Source organism: Amia ocellicauda, chromosome 4, assembly GCF_036373705.1.
Source record: "Amia ocellicauda isolate fAmiCal2 chromosome 4, fAmiCal2.hap1, whole genome shotgun sequence".
Lineage (NCBI taxonomy): Eukaryota > Metazoa > Chordata > Actinopteri > Amiiformes > Amiidae > Amia > Amia ocellicauda.
The window spans coordinates 25,381,126-25,399,401 of record NC_089853.1 but is presented as its reverse complement, the minus strand read 5'-3'; the positions used below and the strand labels follow the sequence as shown (position 1 = coordinate 25,399,401).

At 46.0% G+C, this 18,276-nt stretch overlaps 1 protein-coding gene across 3 annotated transcripts; it reads left to right on the top strand.

Annotated features, from left to right (window-relative positions):
* Nucleotides 1-462: 462 nt before the first annotated feature.
* On the top strand, nucleotides 463-18,231 carry man2a2 (mannosidase, alpha, class 2A, member 2). 3 transcript variants are annotated; one of them, XM_066701616.1, is made up of 24 exons: nucleotides 463-599; nucleotides 1,965-3,954; nucleotides 4,563-4,802; nucleotides 5,008-5,152; nucleotides 6,375-6,546; nucleotides 8,111-8,238; nucleotides 8,428-8,601; nucleotides 8,923-9,109; nucleotides 9,324-9,501; nucleotides 9,745-9,947; nucleotides 10,215-10,397; nucleotides 10,746-10,860; nucleotides 11,059-11,126; nucleotides 11,381-11,546; nucleotides 13,088-13,324; nucleotides 13,643-13,765; nucleotides 13,981-14,095; nucleotides 14,190-14,323; nucleotides 14,564-14,705; nucleotides 14,815-14,948; nucleotides 15,108-15,185; nucleotides 15,698-15,892; nucleotides 16,031-16,144; nucleotides 16,263-18,231. In XM_066701616.1, exons 2-24 carry the CDS (start codon nucleotides 3,823-3,825, stop codon nucleotides 16,413-16,415), a joined length of 3,516 nt encoding a protein of 1,171 aa, XP_066557713.1. In that variant the 5' UTR covers nucleotides 463-599; nucleotides 1,965-3,822; the 3' UTR covers nucleotides 16,416-18,231. The 3 variants fall into 3 exon arrangements, with proteins under 3 accessions (XP_066557713.1, XP_066557712.1, XP_066557714.1); XM_066701615.1 differs by having other exon boundaries at nucleotides 4,542-4,802; XM_066701617.1 differs by lacking the exon at nucleotides 15,108-15,185 and having other exon boundaries at nucleotides 4,542-4,802.
* Nucleotides 18,232-18,276: the final 45 nt, after the last annotated feature.

The following is an 18,276-nucleotide window of genomic DNA, read 5'->3' as shown; positions in this document are numbered from 1 at the left end:
GACGCCCTGATCAATTTGATTTTACCACGTTTATCATGCAAAAAGTATATTCAGATACTTTAAATTCGAGTTTTATTATTATTAAATCCATACAATCACTTACTTCCCCCACAGTTTTTACCAGCTTTAGCAGTTAACAATGCAATGCATAACTTTAGACATCGTGTCTCCAGAATAATTTAATTGCGTAAGTTTATGTATGTATTTATTAATTAATTAGTTCATGTCTCTATACACTCCCACTACTTTATGGTCAGGTTCTCGTAGCACAGATTTCCGCAGTTCTGCACAGATGTGTAGAATTCTACCGATCCCATTGGTGGAGCAGTGCAGATCTGCGCAGAATTGTGGACCTATGTTGGTATCGCACAGCGAATGTTTGGCCGTAGTGGGCCGTGCTTGCCCCTCAGTATCCCACAATGCCGCTTAGCCCGTGTGCCCCTCAATATCCCAGAAGGCCACGCACTGTATATCGGGCTGGGATTTCAAAGAGACAGATAACGGTGGGGCCTTGTAGGCTCAATATTGATGTCGGGAGCAGTATGTAATATTCTTACTGTAATTTGCAATTCTTTCCTGTACCTTTCGAAGGAAATCAGGTACGTGTTTTCTTTGTGGAAATAAATACAATAAAGAGAAAAGGGCGTTTCAGACTTGGCAAATTGTACCATCAATGTAAGCAAGTGTGTGAGACCGGAGAAGAAAGGGATTACCTGGTGAAATGGTCATAAAGTCGGTGGATTAAACACATTGATTTACTCTCGGTTTGTAATTGTCATCAGATGAAAAACGTGAATGATAATTTTTTAACCTTCAAACAATAAGTGCAATAGTATGATGGTAGTATATTTTCCTGGATCTGTGATATTGACAGCAGTCATAATGTTGCAAGCCTTCGGAAGCGAGTTCAGAAGGACAGTTCAGAGAATAATCTTCATCATTTAAGAAAATACAATTATACGAGGGCATACTGCTAGACACCGAAGTATCCAGAATCGAAACACGTTTCAGGCAGCAAAAAAAACACCAAATGCTCAATAAAAATAACCAGCCATTCTACTAGCAAAGGGAATTATTATGTAACCCACAGGGACGATGTAACGAACAACAACAACAACATTATATTACAGTAGTGGAAGCTATTGTAACCTGCTAATTAATGACCAGATTCGAGGTTACATAGACAGGATGTCAAAATAAACAGTAGTGATTACTGGATAATAATACAGTATTTGATTATTACAATTTTTGGATGATGTAATAATTAGTCAATTACAGTGTCTAACTTTGTCAGTGTTGTTGCTGTTATTATTAGTACTACTGATATACACTCTATGTTCGAGAATAGGTGAACAGAGAACAAATACATATTTTTTAAAAATGGACTAACATATAACTTGGTGCTGTGTTCAGCTCCGCAACAGATATGAATAATGCATAAGGGGCGATCAATATTTGATGTTTCACTTGCAGAACACACACGGAGATTTTGACATAAAGAAAAAATAATATATACGCATGTATATAGGCTATACTGTATATGTATGTATGTGTATGTATATATATATATATATATATATATGCATTCTTGTATGCCGGTGCCCTTGGCAGAGCTCATTAGGTAAGACGAACAGCCCAGTTCAGATGCTAACAAATGAGAAGTGATAGGTATCGCGTAAATGCTGTGTTTTCTGTCTGCGAATGAGTGATATGAATTGTCCTTTCAACTGCAGCCAGGACTCTGAACAAACATTTCACTGAACAGACTGGCACTCAAAATGTATCATATTGGACTCGGATATTAATAAGAAGTCTAACACAAGCTTTTTAAAATGAGCACACAAGAAAGGAGGATAACACATTTTCGATGTCTTCTGTACAGAGCATGTAGTGCACGCCAATAAATAGGCCTACATAAGAGTTGAATGTACAATATATGATTTCTTAAATGTTTTAACTTCCAGGGTCCAAGTGGATACAACTCAGAAGAACACTTGGAAGTATTGAAGAACTGTGGTCTGAAAAATGCTGTTGCGGTTTATCGCGGCCCCCTAATGCTCTGACTTTGTGGAAGTAGAGAGCTCTCCGCAAACAGCTGCCGACGCCAGCTTCTGAGAAGAGGGTCATGGATTGGAAACAGAGGAACAAACCACTCCCAGCTGCATTGTTTTATTTCCGAAACCGATAGATTGCGAACCTGACTTCAGTCATTTGTGTGCCTGGATTTCTGAAGTGTAGTGGTTTACCTCTCCCCACACACTTGACATTGATTTTTATTTTTTCTTTAGAAAAAAAAAAGAAAAAGGCTTCTATCATTTATTTAATCTTCATGGACTGCAATTCTAAATGCATTTGTGAGTTAAATACAGAGTGAAAGAAATAAGACTATTTGAAGTGCATTGAGCAGGGAGATGCTGAATGTTGATTGAAAGGCTTGAACTATAGAGACCTAGAGAAAGAGAGAGACTCTGGTAGAGACAATGGTGATGTGGGGGGAAAGGTGCAACAAGATTTTTAAAACACTGTTTCTGACCTCGTTTACTTCTAAAGACAACCCTTTGTAATTAGAGGAGTTCCTGCTTTCATTATGTGTTTTCCAGAGTTTTGATCAATCTGTCTTCAGGGGCCTTGAGTCATCAGGGACAGATGGCAGCCTAGTAAGTGTGCCTCACGTGTTGTTTGCTAGCATTGGAAATAGAATCAATTTTGGGATTTACTGGAAGACCGGTTCGGTTGAAAATAAGTAGAGCTTTTAATGCAAAGTCCTCCTTCCTAGAAGGCTAAGTAGCTGTGGCATGCTGCTGGCTGATAGGATTAACACCCTGTTTGATTTAAACACCACAGTGAGGTACAGCACATGCCCATCTACACTTTCTTTAGAGGGATAGAAACTTAAATCTAAGTTGAGGCTTGCCACTCATAGTGTTGGTATCTAGTAGTGGATCCCTCCCTTCCCCTGGCCTCAGTACTGTTCCCTATCTGTGACAGATCCAGAGTTGTGGGTATAAATATCCTCTCTGGCACATCCCTAAACTGAGATTAACCAGGGTACCAGATTCTCCAACACATACAGAGTCCCAAGAAAAAAAGGAAAGAAACATGTCTGTCAAGTCCGAATGAGAGAGTGCATTTGAAAACCTGAGCCGATTCCCCCATGAAGCAGATAGAGCAGAACGCAGCCAGGTCCAATAGATTTAACACCTTGGAGAGCACCCGGGCTAACTAAATACCCCGTAGATTTGAGCCAAATCATTTTACATTCAGCTCTTGTGTGAACTGGCTGTGCTCACTCGATTGGCTTAGCCTGAGCAGCCAAATAAGAGACTGGGAAATTTGGATGTGTTAAAGGATTAGAGACATCACAAGGTTGGATTGGTTTAGCAAAGACAAGGGGATCACACACCATGTTACAGGGACAATAGGCTCCCTGTCTTGGCCACTCTGTTGGAGGACTGTTTTTTGGCTTGCGGGGTTTGGATGATTAAATATAAGGGCCGCAGTGTAGAAGCCCGGGGGTTGTTGAAGTTTGGCTGTAGCTGTCATAGAGCCTGCCAGTGGCATCTCACCAGCACTTTCTGTGTCTTTGGTGACTGCAAGCCCAAGTACACGGGCTACAGCATGGTCTGGCAGTGCAGAGGCTTTCAGCAGTGTGACTGAGCAGACTTGTTTGTAACGTTCGAGCCCGGTGTTGCATGGTTGCCTGCGGCATCTCTGTGCAGCTGTCAAGGACGACCAAGCTTGTTGTGCCTGGACTTTTACAACCCTGAGGAGAGAGCTGCTGCCGAGGTCTGAGGGCTCCCGCCAGAACGTCCTGGCTGCAGAATGAAACTGAAAAAGCAAGTGACGGTGTGTGGCGGGGCCATCTTCTGTGTGGCTGTCTTCTCCCTTTATCTGATGCTGGATCGAGTCCAGTACGACCCGGCCCGCCGGCAGAACTCTGGCAACTTCCCCAGGGTAAGAAAGAGAGCCTGCCCGCCTCCAACAGCACAACGCTCCACTGTATGTCACTTTTTAGATTAGAAATGCATGTCTGGAATCTCATATTCGCTTGCTGATGTTTTCCCTGGAAATACAGTAGGGCCATGTAGTGGAGTGGAGGTAAAAGCACTCCCTGATATGATGGTCTAGTGATGAGTCATATCCCATAGAAGCCAGGTGGTATTCTCTGACTGCTGCTCTGCTGGCGACAGTGCCGGTCCACATTTAGATGAATCAGTCACAAGCCTAAAGGATAAGACACCTGGTTAATGTCTGTATTAAACATTTTTGAAAGGTTGTGTCACATCAGGGACTTACAGATCAGTTCAGACAGAAAAAAGCTCACGGAGATAATTAAGTTGTGATTAAATGGATGATTTAAAAAGCATGAAAAGCATTGATTACTGAATTTGCAGCTAGACTGTAGTAGTGGCATGATGCATCGCAGTGTGCAGCTCATTTGACCTTCCACACACAAGGTGACTCAGTTCCAGAGCTAGGTCACACCGGGCTCAGCTACACAATGTAAACTGTGAGCTATGGGTGTGACTGTGTGGTTTCAGAGCCAGATCTCCGTGTTGCAGAACCGCATTGAACAGCTGGAGCAGCTGCTGGAGGAGAACCACCAGATCATTAGCCACATCAAGGACTCGGTGCTGGAGCTGACGGAGACAGGAGTCGGAGCCCCTGGGGCACAGCTGCCATACCGCAACCCCAATGGCTCTTGGGTGGTGCCTTTCGATGGGCGCCCTGCCTTTCTCTCTGTTTCACCACAGGACTGCCAGTTTGCCCATGGGAGACGTGGGCACAAGACAGATCTGCAGGTGAGGGTGCATTTCCTGGTGTACTGGGAGCAGAACTGGAGCTGGGTCTTGCCGCACAAGATCTGCGGGTTGTTATTACTAAAAGAAAGAGGCATCTCCTCATTAATTCGCTTTTGGATTAATCTTGCCATCCAGCCTTTTCTGAGGAACTCTCCAACAAAAAGTGCCTTAGTAAGAATGTCTCTCTCTCACATTTTGACTGCAGATGCTGGATGTGTATTCGCTGCTGAACTTCGATAACCTGGATGGCGGGGTGTGGAAGCAGGGCTTTGAGATCACCTACGATCCGGGCGAGTGGGACAGCGAGCCCCTGCAGGTGTTTGTGGTGCCACACTCCCACAATGACCCAGGTGGGCGGCGTTAGAAGTTTATCTCACTCTGAAACACCAGAGAGAGGACAGCACACCAGCATTTAACCCTCTGGAGGTTTGCATAAAAAATAAATTAATCTCTGTATACACTGTGTATGGATAAAACGCCACTCGAGGTAGGACAAACGTTAAATTGAGCCTAGTGTACTTCGTTCATGTGTGTTTTGTTAAAACTTCTACACTCCCACCAAATTCAAATTATATAGCAAGTATCTGATGGAGGCTTGTTTGTTCGTCAGAGGAAACCACTGTTAAGGTCTAGAATTTGCATTTGAAAGACGGGTCCATGTTGTATGCTTGTGTCAAAAGTACTGCTTGAATGAGTTAGACAGACATAGATTATAATTTGTATTATGTTGCTAGATCAAAAAGGAGTTTGGACTTCTATATTTTGAAGTACTGTATTTCTGTGCAGTATGCATTGTTGTTTATTCTCGTATGAGGATGAAAACTTCAATAGATGTATACTCCACAGAAATGATGTCAAACATCAAGATACCTGATATAGTCACGGTTTAAAGCCATGGTCAGAAAAAGCCTATCTTTCATTCGAAGTAAGGGTACAATCTTTTCTGTAGCTTTTGCAAAACCTTATCCCAGCCTGGTCCCATCTCGGGACAGGTGTGTCCAATGGGCTGTGGCCACCCTGTTCCTCTCTGGGTCGGTACCTGGGCCTGTGCTGGGAAACAGCAGTGTCGAGCCCCACCTCCTCTGGGACCTGAAACAGGCCAGGCTTTGATTTCAGCTGAGCCTTTAATGCATCTCCATTTCACCAACAGAACTGCTGAGCACTAAGCAAATGAACATTTCCCCTTTTTTAGTTTAAATGTCACCCTGTTAGAACAAGGGAAGAGAAGGAAATATATTTTTAGGTCACTGAGTCAAGGGCAGAATCAGGCTTTAAACCAACAACCCTTATTGTGTCAGGATAAAGCCTTCTCATATTACTAAAAACAGGATCAAATTAAAAGCAGCAGATGACAAAAACTGGCCAGTGAGCAACATCACCTCATGCATCGCTGTGGTGGTTGGCTGTGGTGATGCACACAGTGCTTTACTGGTGCTGTTGGGAGTGCATGGATTGACTGTGTAGTTCTTGTTTGAAATAAAAGCCTGTAGTGTTAGAGGTCCCCCTAGAGGTGTGAGGTGGAGGAGCAGCTGTGCCATCAGCCCACTCAGAGCCCTGCTGTCTGCTTGACAGGCTGGATTAAGACCTTTGACAAGTATTACTCGGACCAGACCCAGCACATCTTCAACAACATGCTGGTCAAACTGCAGGAGGACCCGCGGCGCAAGTTTGTGTGGTCTGAGATCTCGTTCTTCGCCAAGTGGTGGGAGAGTGCGGACTCGCAAAAACGAGAGGCCATGCGCAGGTAAGACATGCCTGCCCAGCAGCACAGAGCCACGGTTTCAATTAGCTGAGAAAATCACCACAAACTAAATACAACCCCAATGCAACAACACCACATTAAAGTAGATCCTCACTGAGATATCAAACAAAGAGCACCGCAAGCTAAGTGTCATAATTCTCAAACAGTGCACTAACTGCTGGCATGAACTCTTAACTTAACTCTTAATATGTCTGTAGGGCTGGACTTCACTGGACTTGACTGAAAAATGCATTATGGTTATAATTGGGTACAGTGCCTTGCAAAAGTATTCATCCCCCTTGATGTTTTTTTTCCTATTTTGTTGCATTACAACCTGTAATTTAAATGGATATTTATTTGGATTTCATGAAATGGACATACACAGAATAGTCCAAATTCGTGAAGTGAAATGAAGTGTTTAAAAAAATTCTTAAAAATAAAAAACGGAAAAGTGGTGCATGCATATGTATTCACCCCCTTTGCTATGAAGCCCCTAAATAAGATCTGGTGCAACCAATTACCTTCAGAAGTCACATAATTAGTTACATAAAGTCCACCTGTGTGCAATCTTAGTGTCACATGATCTGTTACATGATCTCAGTATATATATACACCTGTACAGATCAGGGTTGGGTTATAAAAAAATATCCGAAACTTTGAACAATGATGTTCAATGATGCATGGTGCTAAATACAGGGAAATTCTTCAGGGAAACCTGTCTTCCAGAGATTTGAAACTGGGATGGAGGTTCACCTTCCAGCAGGATAATGACCCTAAGCATACTGCTAAAGCAACACACGAGTGGTTTAAAGGGAAACATTTAAAAGTCTTGGAATGGCCTAGTCAAAGCCCAGACCTCAATCCAATTGTGCATCTGTGGTATGACTTAAAGATTGCTGTACACCAGCAGAGCCCATCCAACTTGAAGGAGCTGGAGCAGTTTTGCCTTGAAGAATGGGCAAAAATCCCAGTGGCTAGATGTGCCAAGCTTATAGAGACGTACCCCAAGAGACTTACAGCTGTAATTGCTGCAAAAGGTGTCTCTACAAAGTATTGACTTTGGGGGGGTGAATAGTTATGCACACTCAAGTTTTCTGTTTTGTTGTCTGATTTCTTGTTTGTTTCACACACAAAAAAGCATCTTCAAAGTGGTAGGCATGGTGTGTAAATCAAATTATACAAACCCCCAAAAAATCAATTTTAATTCCAGGTTGTAAGGCAACAAAATAGGAAAAATGCCAAGGGGGTGAATACTTTCGCAAGGCACTGTATACAGGTAAAAATTAGGAACTTATGCATGTATTTAGATTTGTTTATATGCAGTATTTTATACATTGAAGCTGCATTTTGCACTAGGTATCTTTAAAAGAAACAGGTTGCAAGTTAATTGAAAGCCATTATGTCACATGATGACCAAAGCTTATTTCAGTATATTGACAGAGTGAACTACATTGCAAATTAAAAATATATATATTTGTGCAGTACAGTGCCTTTAGGTAGGACTGATACAGTGCTGTTCTACTGACAGTCCTTTTGTAAGCACTAAGGTATGTCTTTGCTCCCTCAGGCTAATCCTGGGAGGTCAGCTGGAGATGGTGACTGGGGGCTGGGTGATGACCGATGAAGCCAATGTCCACTACTTTGCAATGATTGACCAGCTCATTGAGGGCCATCAGTGGCTGGAGAAGAACATAGGTAATTAAGTTTTGTCTTCTTGATAAGACCTGTTGCCTGCCTCTTTCTCTGTGTCTTTAAGTAGTTAAAGCTCTGCTGTAGGTATTCTCTGTCACATGACTCTTGTGTCTTACAGGACACATTGATTTGAAGTCCAGTCCAGAGAAAGTGCAGCTCTTTTTCTAATGGTGCTTGTGTCCTGTGCTGTAGGGGTGACTCCGCGCTCTGGCTGGGCTGTTGACCCCTTTGGCCACAGTGCCACCATGCCCTACCTGCTGAAGAGGGCCAACCTGACCAGCATGCTGATCCAGAGGGTACACTACTCCATCAAGAAGCACTTGTCTGCCACCCGCAGTCTGGAGTTCATGTGGAGGCAGGCCTGGGGTGAGCATCCACACACCGGGGCTGTTCAGATCAGCTGCTCCAGAGGGTCACCTTTCACTGACCTCTTGTGGAGATTAGAGATTTTGAACTGAATTGATGTGATGTAGCATGCATGGCAGCTTTTCAAAGGGCGTTGCATCTCTTGTACTTGTCTTGAAGTGTCTTTTATGGTTTCTTCTTGCATCCTGTACCTTTCAAGATGTGATTTCTAGATGAGGAATAGACCCGAACAGTTAAAACATTGAATGTATAATACTGAATTATTATTAAGTACAGCAAAACAGTTTTTTTTTTTTTTTTTCTGTTGGTGTCCAACTCCAGATCTTGAATCTGGAACGGATATCTTCTGCCACATGATGCCCTTCTACAGCTATGATGTCCCCCACACCTGCGGCCCTGACCCCAAGATCTGCTGCCAGTTCGATTTCAAGAGGTTACCAGGTGGCAGAGTGAACTGTCCTTGGAAAGTGCCCCCCCGCGCCATTGTGGAGGCAAATGTGGCTGAGAGGTGAGGCTGACTTGATTAGACGATACTCTGTGCCTGCAGGGGGCATCGTTCTGAAATGCACTTGAAGCCAAAACAACAAAAACAAAACAAATACAGTAACGTGAGGAATCCGATAAAACAATGTGTGCTGAAGATTTTAATGCATCCTGGTTCCTGCCGGGATAGAAATTCATTACACAGTGATCAGTGTCTGTGTGTCTGGTTCCCTATGCAGAGCATACCTCCTTCTGGACCAGTACCGGAAGAAGTCCAAGCTCTACCGCAGCAAGGTGGTCCTAGTTCCGCTGGGAGATGATTTCCGCTATGACAAGGCACAGGAGTGGGACCAGCAGTACCTCAACTACCAGAGGCTGTTTGACTACATGAACTCCCACCCCGAGATGCACGTGCATGTAAGAGTCTGCCGGAACCTGGCCACGGCCTGTGGGTTCATTGTGACCTTCCTTCCACTGTCTTAGTACTTCAGGTTCTGTGACATTTAGGTAGGATCAGCATATGTCTATAGATTGGGGGGAAGAAAAACACATTTAGATTAGATAAAGAAATCATCCAAAGTATCACACAAACATCATTTGGTTTTAGACAAACAGATGGGGGCGTTTGTTTTTGTGATTTAAGTTCCTCTGTGTGCTCAGGCCCAGTTCGGGACGCTGACGGATTATTTTGACGCAGTCTACAAGGCGAACAATGTGGCGCAGGGGGCCCGGCCGCCTTCCTATCCCGTGCTGAGTGGAGACTTCTTTGCGTACGCCGATCGAGAGGACCACTACTGGAGCGGTTACTACACCTCACGGCCTTTCTACAAGAACATGGACCGTGTACTGGAGTCCCATCTCAGGTAGAGTCTTGCTGGGTCTTTGTGGCCGAGCTCCCTTCCTCTGTGAAAATGTATTGGTGTTATTTGATCTGACTAAAGGCTAGTTAAATATCCCTCTCTTAAGTTCTTTTTTTTGTTAATGTTTTTTTTGTTCCTCTTTCTGCAATTGGGTAAACGATGTAATCTCACCTGGCCTGCTAGTAGATGCCTGATTTGTCTCGGTTCTGTGGTAATGGAGGGTGGGGTTGTGGAGGGTGACTTCCAGGCTGACGCTGTTTTCTCCTGCAGGGGGGCTGAGATCCTGTTCAGCCTGGCACTGGCTCACTCTCGCCGGGCTGGCATGGAGGGTCGCTACCCCACGTCTGACTACACTTTGCTTACTGAGGCCCGCCGCAACATCGGGCTCTTCCAGCACCATGATGCCATCACCGGCACCGCCAAGGAGGCTGTTGTCATTGACTACGGTGTCCGGTAGGGATCATAAGCGACAGTTTGGATGCGGTAGCCTTCATGTAGTTCTCTATGAGCTTCCATTGCTTTAACGGCTGCCATTCAGCAGCACAGAGAACAACACAGGGCTGGAACTTGGTAAAGGGCTTGAAACACTTCCTCAGGGAATTGGACAGTCCAGGTTTTTGGTCAGCCACTAATCATTCATTGTGTAATCTATCTTGTATTACATTGCATATCATGCTCATGTCCATACAAGTGAGGAGCTGTAAGATAATATTTCAAATGAAACGGGAGTGTACAGCCCCTGATGAGTTACAGAGGCTACACGCATTCACCCTCTTCAGTAATCGTGTTTTTTCTGCCCAGGTTACTGCGTTCCCTGGTGGGTCTCAAGAGAGTGATAATAAACGCTGTACATTTCCTGATCCTGAGGAACAAGGACAACTATCACTTCTACCAGACAGAGCCTTTCCTAGAGACGGTAAGATGAATACCCCTGTCATCTGAAACTTCTTGAGGGCAGTGAGTGCAATAGTAGTTTTTTAATAACTTTTTTTTTTTAACACCAAACCTCATGTCATATGTGTGCTATGATTTGGTGTCATACAGATTCAATGCAGTGATTTTAGCTTTAGCGGTTTCTTTGTATGACGGCCCTGATCTGAGTCTCTCATTGCAGGATGAAAGGCGCGCCACACAAGACTCCCTACCCCAGCGAACGCTCATCGAACTGGACTCCACCCCCAGGTACAGCCCTCCCTCACCGCTCCCAATCACTTTCTGCCTGCCCCTTAGCTGGCTGCTGCATTGGAAAACAGTTCTGTTCTCTAGCAGAGCTCGAATAGATATGCTTTTGGAGACTGTTCCAAGCAAGGAAGCAGCGAACACATTGCCAAGAGGCATTTCAGTTGAAGTGTAGCCTAAAACACCACCCCTGAAACCAGTGTAGTCATCATCATACCTGTGTTACTGTTAGCAGCCTGCCCCTCTTTCCGTCTCAGGTTCCTGGTGCTATTTAACCCTGTGGAGCAGGAGCGGCTGTCTCTGGTGACAGTGTTGGTGAACTCGGCGCGGGTTCGGGTCCTGACGGAGGAAGGGCAGACCATCCCTGTCCAGCTCAGCGCCCAGTGGAGCTCCATCAGTGAAATGAGCAATGATGGCTACCAGGTGTGTGTGTCTGTGGCCAGGAACAGCTCGAGGTGGTTGTTTGATAACGTTCCAAAAGTCTAACCCCTCTGCGATCGAGACAAGGAGTGGTATTCGTCTCATTTGTTTAATGTAAATCAAATACTTGATGTCAGTCTGTTATTTTACAGGATATTTCTGACTTCTCAGGAAACTGGCTCTCACAGCAGCTGCTTATGTTATATACTTACTGTATACACTCACCTAAAGGATTATTAGGAACACCTGTTCAATTTCTCATTAATGCAATTATCTAACCAACCAATCACATGGCAGTTGCTTCAATACATTTAGGGGTGTGGTCCTGGTCAAGACAATCTCCTGAACTCCAAACTGAATGTCTGAATGGGAAAGAAAGGTGATTTAAGCAATTTTGAGCGTGGCATGGTTGTTGGTGCCAGACGGGCCGCTCTGAGTATTTCACAATCTGCTCAGTTACTGGGAGTTTCACGCACAACCATTTCTAGGGTTTACAAAGAATGGTGTGAAAAGGGAAAAACATCCCGTATGCGGCAGTCCTGTGGGCGAAAATGCCTTGTTGATGCTAGAGGTCAGAGGAGAATGGGCCGACTGATTCAAGCTGATAGAAGAGCAACTTTGACTGAAATAACCACTCGTTACAACCGAGGTATGCAGCAAAGCATTTGTGAAGCCACAACACGTACAACTTTGAAGCGGATGGGCTACAACAGCAGAAGACCCCACCGGGTACCACTCATCTCCACTACAAATAGGAAAAAGAGGCTACAATTTGCACAAGCTCACCAAAATTGGACAGTTGAAGACTGTAAAAATGTTGCCTGGTCTGATGAGTCTCGATTTCTGTTGAGACATTCAGATGGTAGAGTCAGAATTTGGCGTAAACAGAATGAGAACATGGATCCATCATGCCTTGTTACCACTGTGCAGGCTGGTGGTGGTGGTGTAATGGTGTGGGGGATGTTTTCTTGGCACACTTTAGGCCCCTTAGTGCCAACTGGGCATCGTTTAAATGCCACGGCTTACCTGAGCATTGTTTCTGACCATGTCCATCCCTTTATGACCACCATGTACCCATCCTCTGATGGCTACTTCCAGCAGGATAATGCACCATGTCACAAAGGTCGAATCATTTCAAATTGGTTTCTTGAACATGACAATGAGTTCACTGTACTAAACTGGCCCCCACAGTCACCAGATCTCAACCCAATAGAGCATCTTTGGGATGTGGTGGAACGGGAGCTTCGTGCCCTGGATGTGCATCCCACAAATCTCCATCAACTGCAAGATGCTATCCTATCAATATGGGCCAACATTTCTAAAGAATGCTTTCAGCACCTTGTTGAATCAATGCCACGTAGAATTAAGGCAGTTCTGAAGGCGAAAGGGGGTCAAACACAGTATTAGTATGGTGTTCCTAATAATCCTTTAGGTGAGTGTATATGTGCATTTTAGGTGTTCAGAGATGGATTTCAGGTTCTGTTTGCAATCTAACCCATCTTCCTGTGTCTTCTCAACCCACCCCTTACCCCTCACCTTGACAGGCCACCTTTGCCGCCCGTCTCCCTGCCCTGGGCCTGGCGGTGTTCCAGCTGTACGACTCCTTTGACTCCTCGCTGACCCTGCACTCAGACACCGTGCTGCGGTTGAACGGGCATAAACTGGTGCTCCGCAGCCTGGACCCCCTGCCCCTGCGCAGCCTCCCCGCTGACCAGAACACCTTCTACATCCACAGCCAGAGGCTACAGCTGGGTTTTTCTGGTACCACCGGCCTGCTGGAGGTGAGAGGAGCCTGGGGGCACTGCCAGGGAGCGGCCAGAGACGTGACATGCTCGCATTAATCCTCTGTTTTGTTTTTATGGTCAATTATTGATCGTTCATTCTTGTTAATTGATTCTGGAAATTGTTAAGGAGGTACGGTATTGTTTTCTAGATGCTGGGATAGACCCTGATTAATCAGATTGTCTTTGTCTTTGTTGCCACGGTATTTGTCCTGTCCTGTTGAATAGCAATATCCCTAAGGGTGTGCGTGCGTGCGTATGGGTATGTGGTTCTCTGCTGTGTTTTGAGACCTGGGCATTTGTCCATTTCTCATTCAGCGCATCAAGCTGAAGGACGACCAGCAGGAAGTGAAGCTGCAGATGGAGTTCCTGATCTACGGCACGCGGCCTTCCAAGGACAAGAGCGGCGCCTACCTCTTCCTGCCCGATGGCAAACCCAAGGTCTGGGGCTAGTCCCTTCCGCCCCCCCCATGTTTCCTTATTTGTATCTTAGCTAGATTTTCACCTGACAATCTCCAGTGACTATCAGAAACTCTGCAGCAAGTGGCACTCAGGATAGAAATCTCTTTACACTGTTAGTGTCTTGTTCTGACTCTACCCTCAGACCTCAGTAAGTGACAGATACTCACCCCTCTCTCTCTCTCTCTGTGTTGTAGCCCTACACGCAGAAGGAGCCCCCAGTGGTGCGTGTGGAGGAGGGCCCCCTTTTCTCAGAGGTGGTGGCGTCCTACCAGCACTTCCAGCTGTCAGTCCGCATCCACAACCTACCAGGTATCCACACAGACCTAGAAGGCCCTTCCCTCGGGTGTCACAGCCTGGCCTCTCTCTTGCTCCAGCAAACCCTCTCTCTCTCCGTTTTCTTCAGGAGTAGACGGACTCTCTCTGGACATCACCACCATGGTCGACATCAGGGACCAGGCCAACAAAGAGCTGGCCATGCGGCTGGTCACTGACATCCAAAGTGAGGGCACCTTCTTCACAGACCTCAATGGCTTCCAGGTGAAACAAAGATACCGACAGACTGTTTAGAAGTGCCTTTTGTGGTTAGAAGTGCTGCTTTACATCATCATCCATTTCTTTAGCTTTAATATTGCAGGAGTTCTTAAGTAATTGTGAGTCACAGTCCAAAGCATTGACCCTGTTTACTTTTTCATATGGCTTATGCTACGTTACTGAATCGAGATGAGGCCTCGTGCTGACTGTGATTTAACTGATTTGGCTCGTGTTGGTGTTGTGCAGATCCAGCCGCGCCGGTACTTCAAGAAGCTTCCAATACAGGCCAACTTCTACCCCATGCCCAGTATGGCCTATATCCAGGACAGCCAGCACCGGCTCACCCTGCACACAGCACAGGCCCTTGGAGTGTCCAGCCTGGATAACGGTCAGTCTCTCTCTGCCTCCCGCTGTCCGCTGTGCTCTCTCATTGCCCTGAGAGAGAATCATTTCAGATCACTCCTCTGACGCTGGCCTCTGCCCCCTCCTCTCTGCAGGTCAGCTGGAGGTGATCCTGGATAGGAGGCTGATGCAGGACGACAATCGTGGCCTGGGTCAGGGGCTGAAGGACAACAAGAGGACCGCCAATATGTTCAGGATCTTGCTGGAGAGGAGAGCCAGCATCAACAAGGTACCCCAGGAGTTCGAGTGCCCCACGAAACCCTCGCTCTTTCCACCCGGGGCGCATTCACGGGCTCTTGTGAAGTGTGCAAAATTTCACTCGTCTCATCCCGGCGCTCATTAACCCTCTTTTCCTTTTGTCACCACCTTTCCCTTCCCTTCCACTCAGCATGCGGGCTTTCTTTCCACAATCGCCTCCTTGTTTCACTCTCTCATCTCACGTGTCTTCGGAGGCGGCGCCCAAGAGGTAACCTATCTGGGGTGAAGGGGAGGCTCCTGACCCCCTTGTCCCCCCTCGGCAGCGTAGCTGTAGCTGCTTGTCTGTAGACGCTCGCTGCCCGTAGCTCCAGCTGTAGCACCTCTGTGTGGCCGTTAGATTGTGACGTATCAAGAAACCATGTGGTTGAAATTACTAAAGGTCCGTGGGCAGGAAAAACTATTCCTACATTCACTGTAAAGCACCCAGTGGCAACTCCTTTGTGAGGGCGGTATATATTAAATAAAGTTTGATTTTGATTGAGATCGATTTGGTTTGAGGGCAGCAATAAGAGTAAGTGGTTCAGGGAGGATGTTCCCGTCTTGCTTCAGTCACCAAAAAAAAAAAAAAAAAAAAGGCATTTCAGGCAAGTCATTTCGTCCATCAGACTCAGAGTTAACGTCCCTGTCTACAGCCCTAGTTTCATCCTGGGACCAAAGAGACTGCTTTTCCTCTATAGGACTGGGCCGTCTCATCTCCTCTCCCTCCCTCTTCCCTTCCAGGTGCAGGACAGCCAGCCGGTCAGCTTCCCCTCGCTACTCAGTCACATGACCTCAGTTTTCCTGAATTCCGGAGTCCTGGCACTGCCGGTGCTGCCAAAGAAGGGAGGGATACCACCGCTGCGCTCTTTTGCACCGCTCTCGGGCACGATGCCATGTGACTATCACCTGCTCAACCTGCGCACCATTCAGAGCCAGGTAAGCCACCTGCGCAGCTGCGTCTGAATCAGCATTTTAACAAATATAATCTTGTAAAGCAGTGCATGTTTTGGGACGTCCTGGCACGCTACAGGACCAGAGCGCGGGCCTCACCTGTGTGTGTTGTGTGTCCTGCAGAAGGAAGAGCAGGTCCCTTCCCCCGATGCCGCGCTGCTCCTCCATCGGAAGGGCTTTGACTGCGGCCTGGAGGCCTGGAACCTGGGCTTCAACTGCACCACCACACAGGGCAAGGTGGGCCAGAGTCGGGACTTCTCTCAGAGCCTGGTCCACTGACCAGCTCAAGCAAATCACATCACGCTTTCACTACTGTGGAATAACTTTTTCTCTCTCTCTCTCACTCTCCATACAGCTGTCAATCTCTGGGTTGTTCCAAGGCCTGGATGTGCAGTCAATTCACCCCATGTCCTTGTCCTTAATGTACGCTGGGGCCCCTCTTTCCAATGGCTCTCTCATCAGACTGGATCCCATGGAGATCTCCACCTTCAGGCTGAGACTCCGCTAGGCCCCCTTCCAGCCACGAGGCCTGAAGACACCCTGGGGGCCACACTGGATCCACTACTACCAGCTATTCTACTTGGGATGGCTGCAAGAGCCACTGAACTGGAAACATACTGCTATACTGTGTGTCTATATACATGCATATCAATTGGACCTTTCAGTGTGCATGGGTTTCGACAAGACAGAGCCTGTGCTGTAGGAGTGTGCCGGTCTGTGCCACACCTCTGTCCCCTGTGGTACGCACTGCTTTATCATCAGTACCGGCACAGTACTGAGGCTGCACCTGGGAGAAATTAAACTGATTCATGATGGCACGTAGTCCTTTCATAATGCCATCTATAGCCAGAGACCGCGGGAGGTCAGCGGGGGAGTTCGGTAGGGCGCTCCTGTGAAAGGAGCGAGGACAGACGTGTCAAGTCACTGCCTTCCCTCTCGCCCGGGAGAGGGTTGTGTCCATCACCCCCACAGTGGCACTATGCGGAGTATTATTTTGCAGTTCTGCTTTAAAATTAATTGACTGATACTGCCCCCCTCACCACCCCCACACCCTGCGATAGACTATCTTTAAACTGTACAATGTTCCTGTTCATTTTTCACAGGACATGGACACTCTGATAGGGGACAAATGAACTGGAACTCAGCCTTTATTATTATTATTATTATTATTATCATCATTACATCATTACCATCCAATGCAATATAAAATTTGGAGACGTGCATATAGTTTTTTCTACTGTACATAATCAAGCGTTTTCATTTTGACAAAGCTATTTAAAAAAAAAAAAAAAAAAAGTCTGCTCTGAAACAGCTTCATCTTTCACTGGCATTTGGCTCTTTTGTTTTAATAGTAGTGCATAATGGCTCTGGTCTCTTTGCTTCTAATCTTTATTGCTTGACACCTGTCCCATCTCACGATGTCTCTGGTAAAAGGCTCTGTCCAGCTCCGTGTGTAGCCTTCACTATTGCATATCAGGCTGCGGCCCAAAACAGGTGAAACACTCAATACCGTGTTTAAAGGTTTACACCACACACAAAACTACCTGCTTCCTCTGCTCCTCTTATTGCACTGGCTCTGACACCTGCGTCGTGTGATGGATGGGAGAGAATCCGTACAACTCAACCTGGATCACTCACTCATTTTCTACAGTAGTAACCAATCACCTCAAGTTTACTAGAGAGAAAATAAGTAAAAAAAGAAAAATCTGCCACTTCAGTGTTCTTAATGTATCCATTTGCCATTAGCAGCAGGGTGGCATTGTATTATACTGTATGCAGTAGAAAATATTACCTCATATTGAAGATTTTAAAAGGATGGGTGTTTATTTTGACATGAACACTTTCTTTAAACTGGAGACGGCGGGGCTGTGGGTGTAGCAGCAGTGCTAACCGTGACATTGTCCTATCAGACACGTGGCAATGTCACCTGTCGTGGGCCTGCCCTTTGAGCGTGTCGGCCTCAGCAGCTGACGGAGGCGCAGGAGCCTCGTGGAGGGCAGCTGCCCCTCCTCCACACAGAGCGCGTTGCCCCCGCAGCCGCCACGCACCCACACTACACAGGGCCCGGTCCGCTGGGCTGCACACTCTGCGGGTTTCTTTTTCTATGTGATATTTGTTGTAGCTCTTGGTTTAAAAAAAAAAAAAAAAAAGGACAAAAAAAATAAGTGAATCATTGTTTTGTTTTTTTCTTTTTGTGCTAAAACAAAACGTTATCTTGCGGGTTCTGTTCCTGGTTGTGTGTTTATTAAAAAAATAAATACATATATAAAAAACAAACTGCAGGAATTCATCTCTAATAAAGACACTACCTGCCATATCTGAAATCATGGGTGCTGTGACTATTTTGTATTTTATATTAGAAACAAAAC

What these genes read in the sequence shown, in the direction of transcription:
- man2a2 (XM_066701615.1), top strand. Translation starts at nt 3,823, where the DNA reads ATGAAACTGAAAAAGCAAGTGACGGTGTGTGGCGGGGCCATCTTCTGT. An exon ending in AAACGAGAGGCCATGCGCAG is followed by an intron (nt 6,547 to 8,110) that starts GTAAGACATGCC and finishes TTGCTCCCTCAG; the next exon opens with GCTAATCCTGGGAGGTCAGC. An exon ending in TGAGCAATGATGGCTACCAG is followed by an intron (nt 11,547 to 13,087) that starts GTGTGTGTGTCT and finishes TCACCTTGACAG; the next exon opens with GCCACCTTTGCCGCCCGTCT.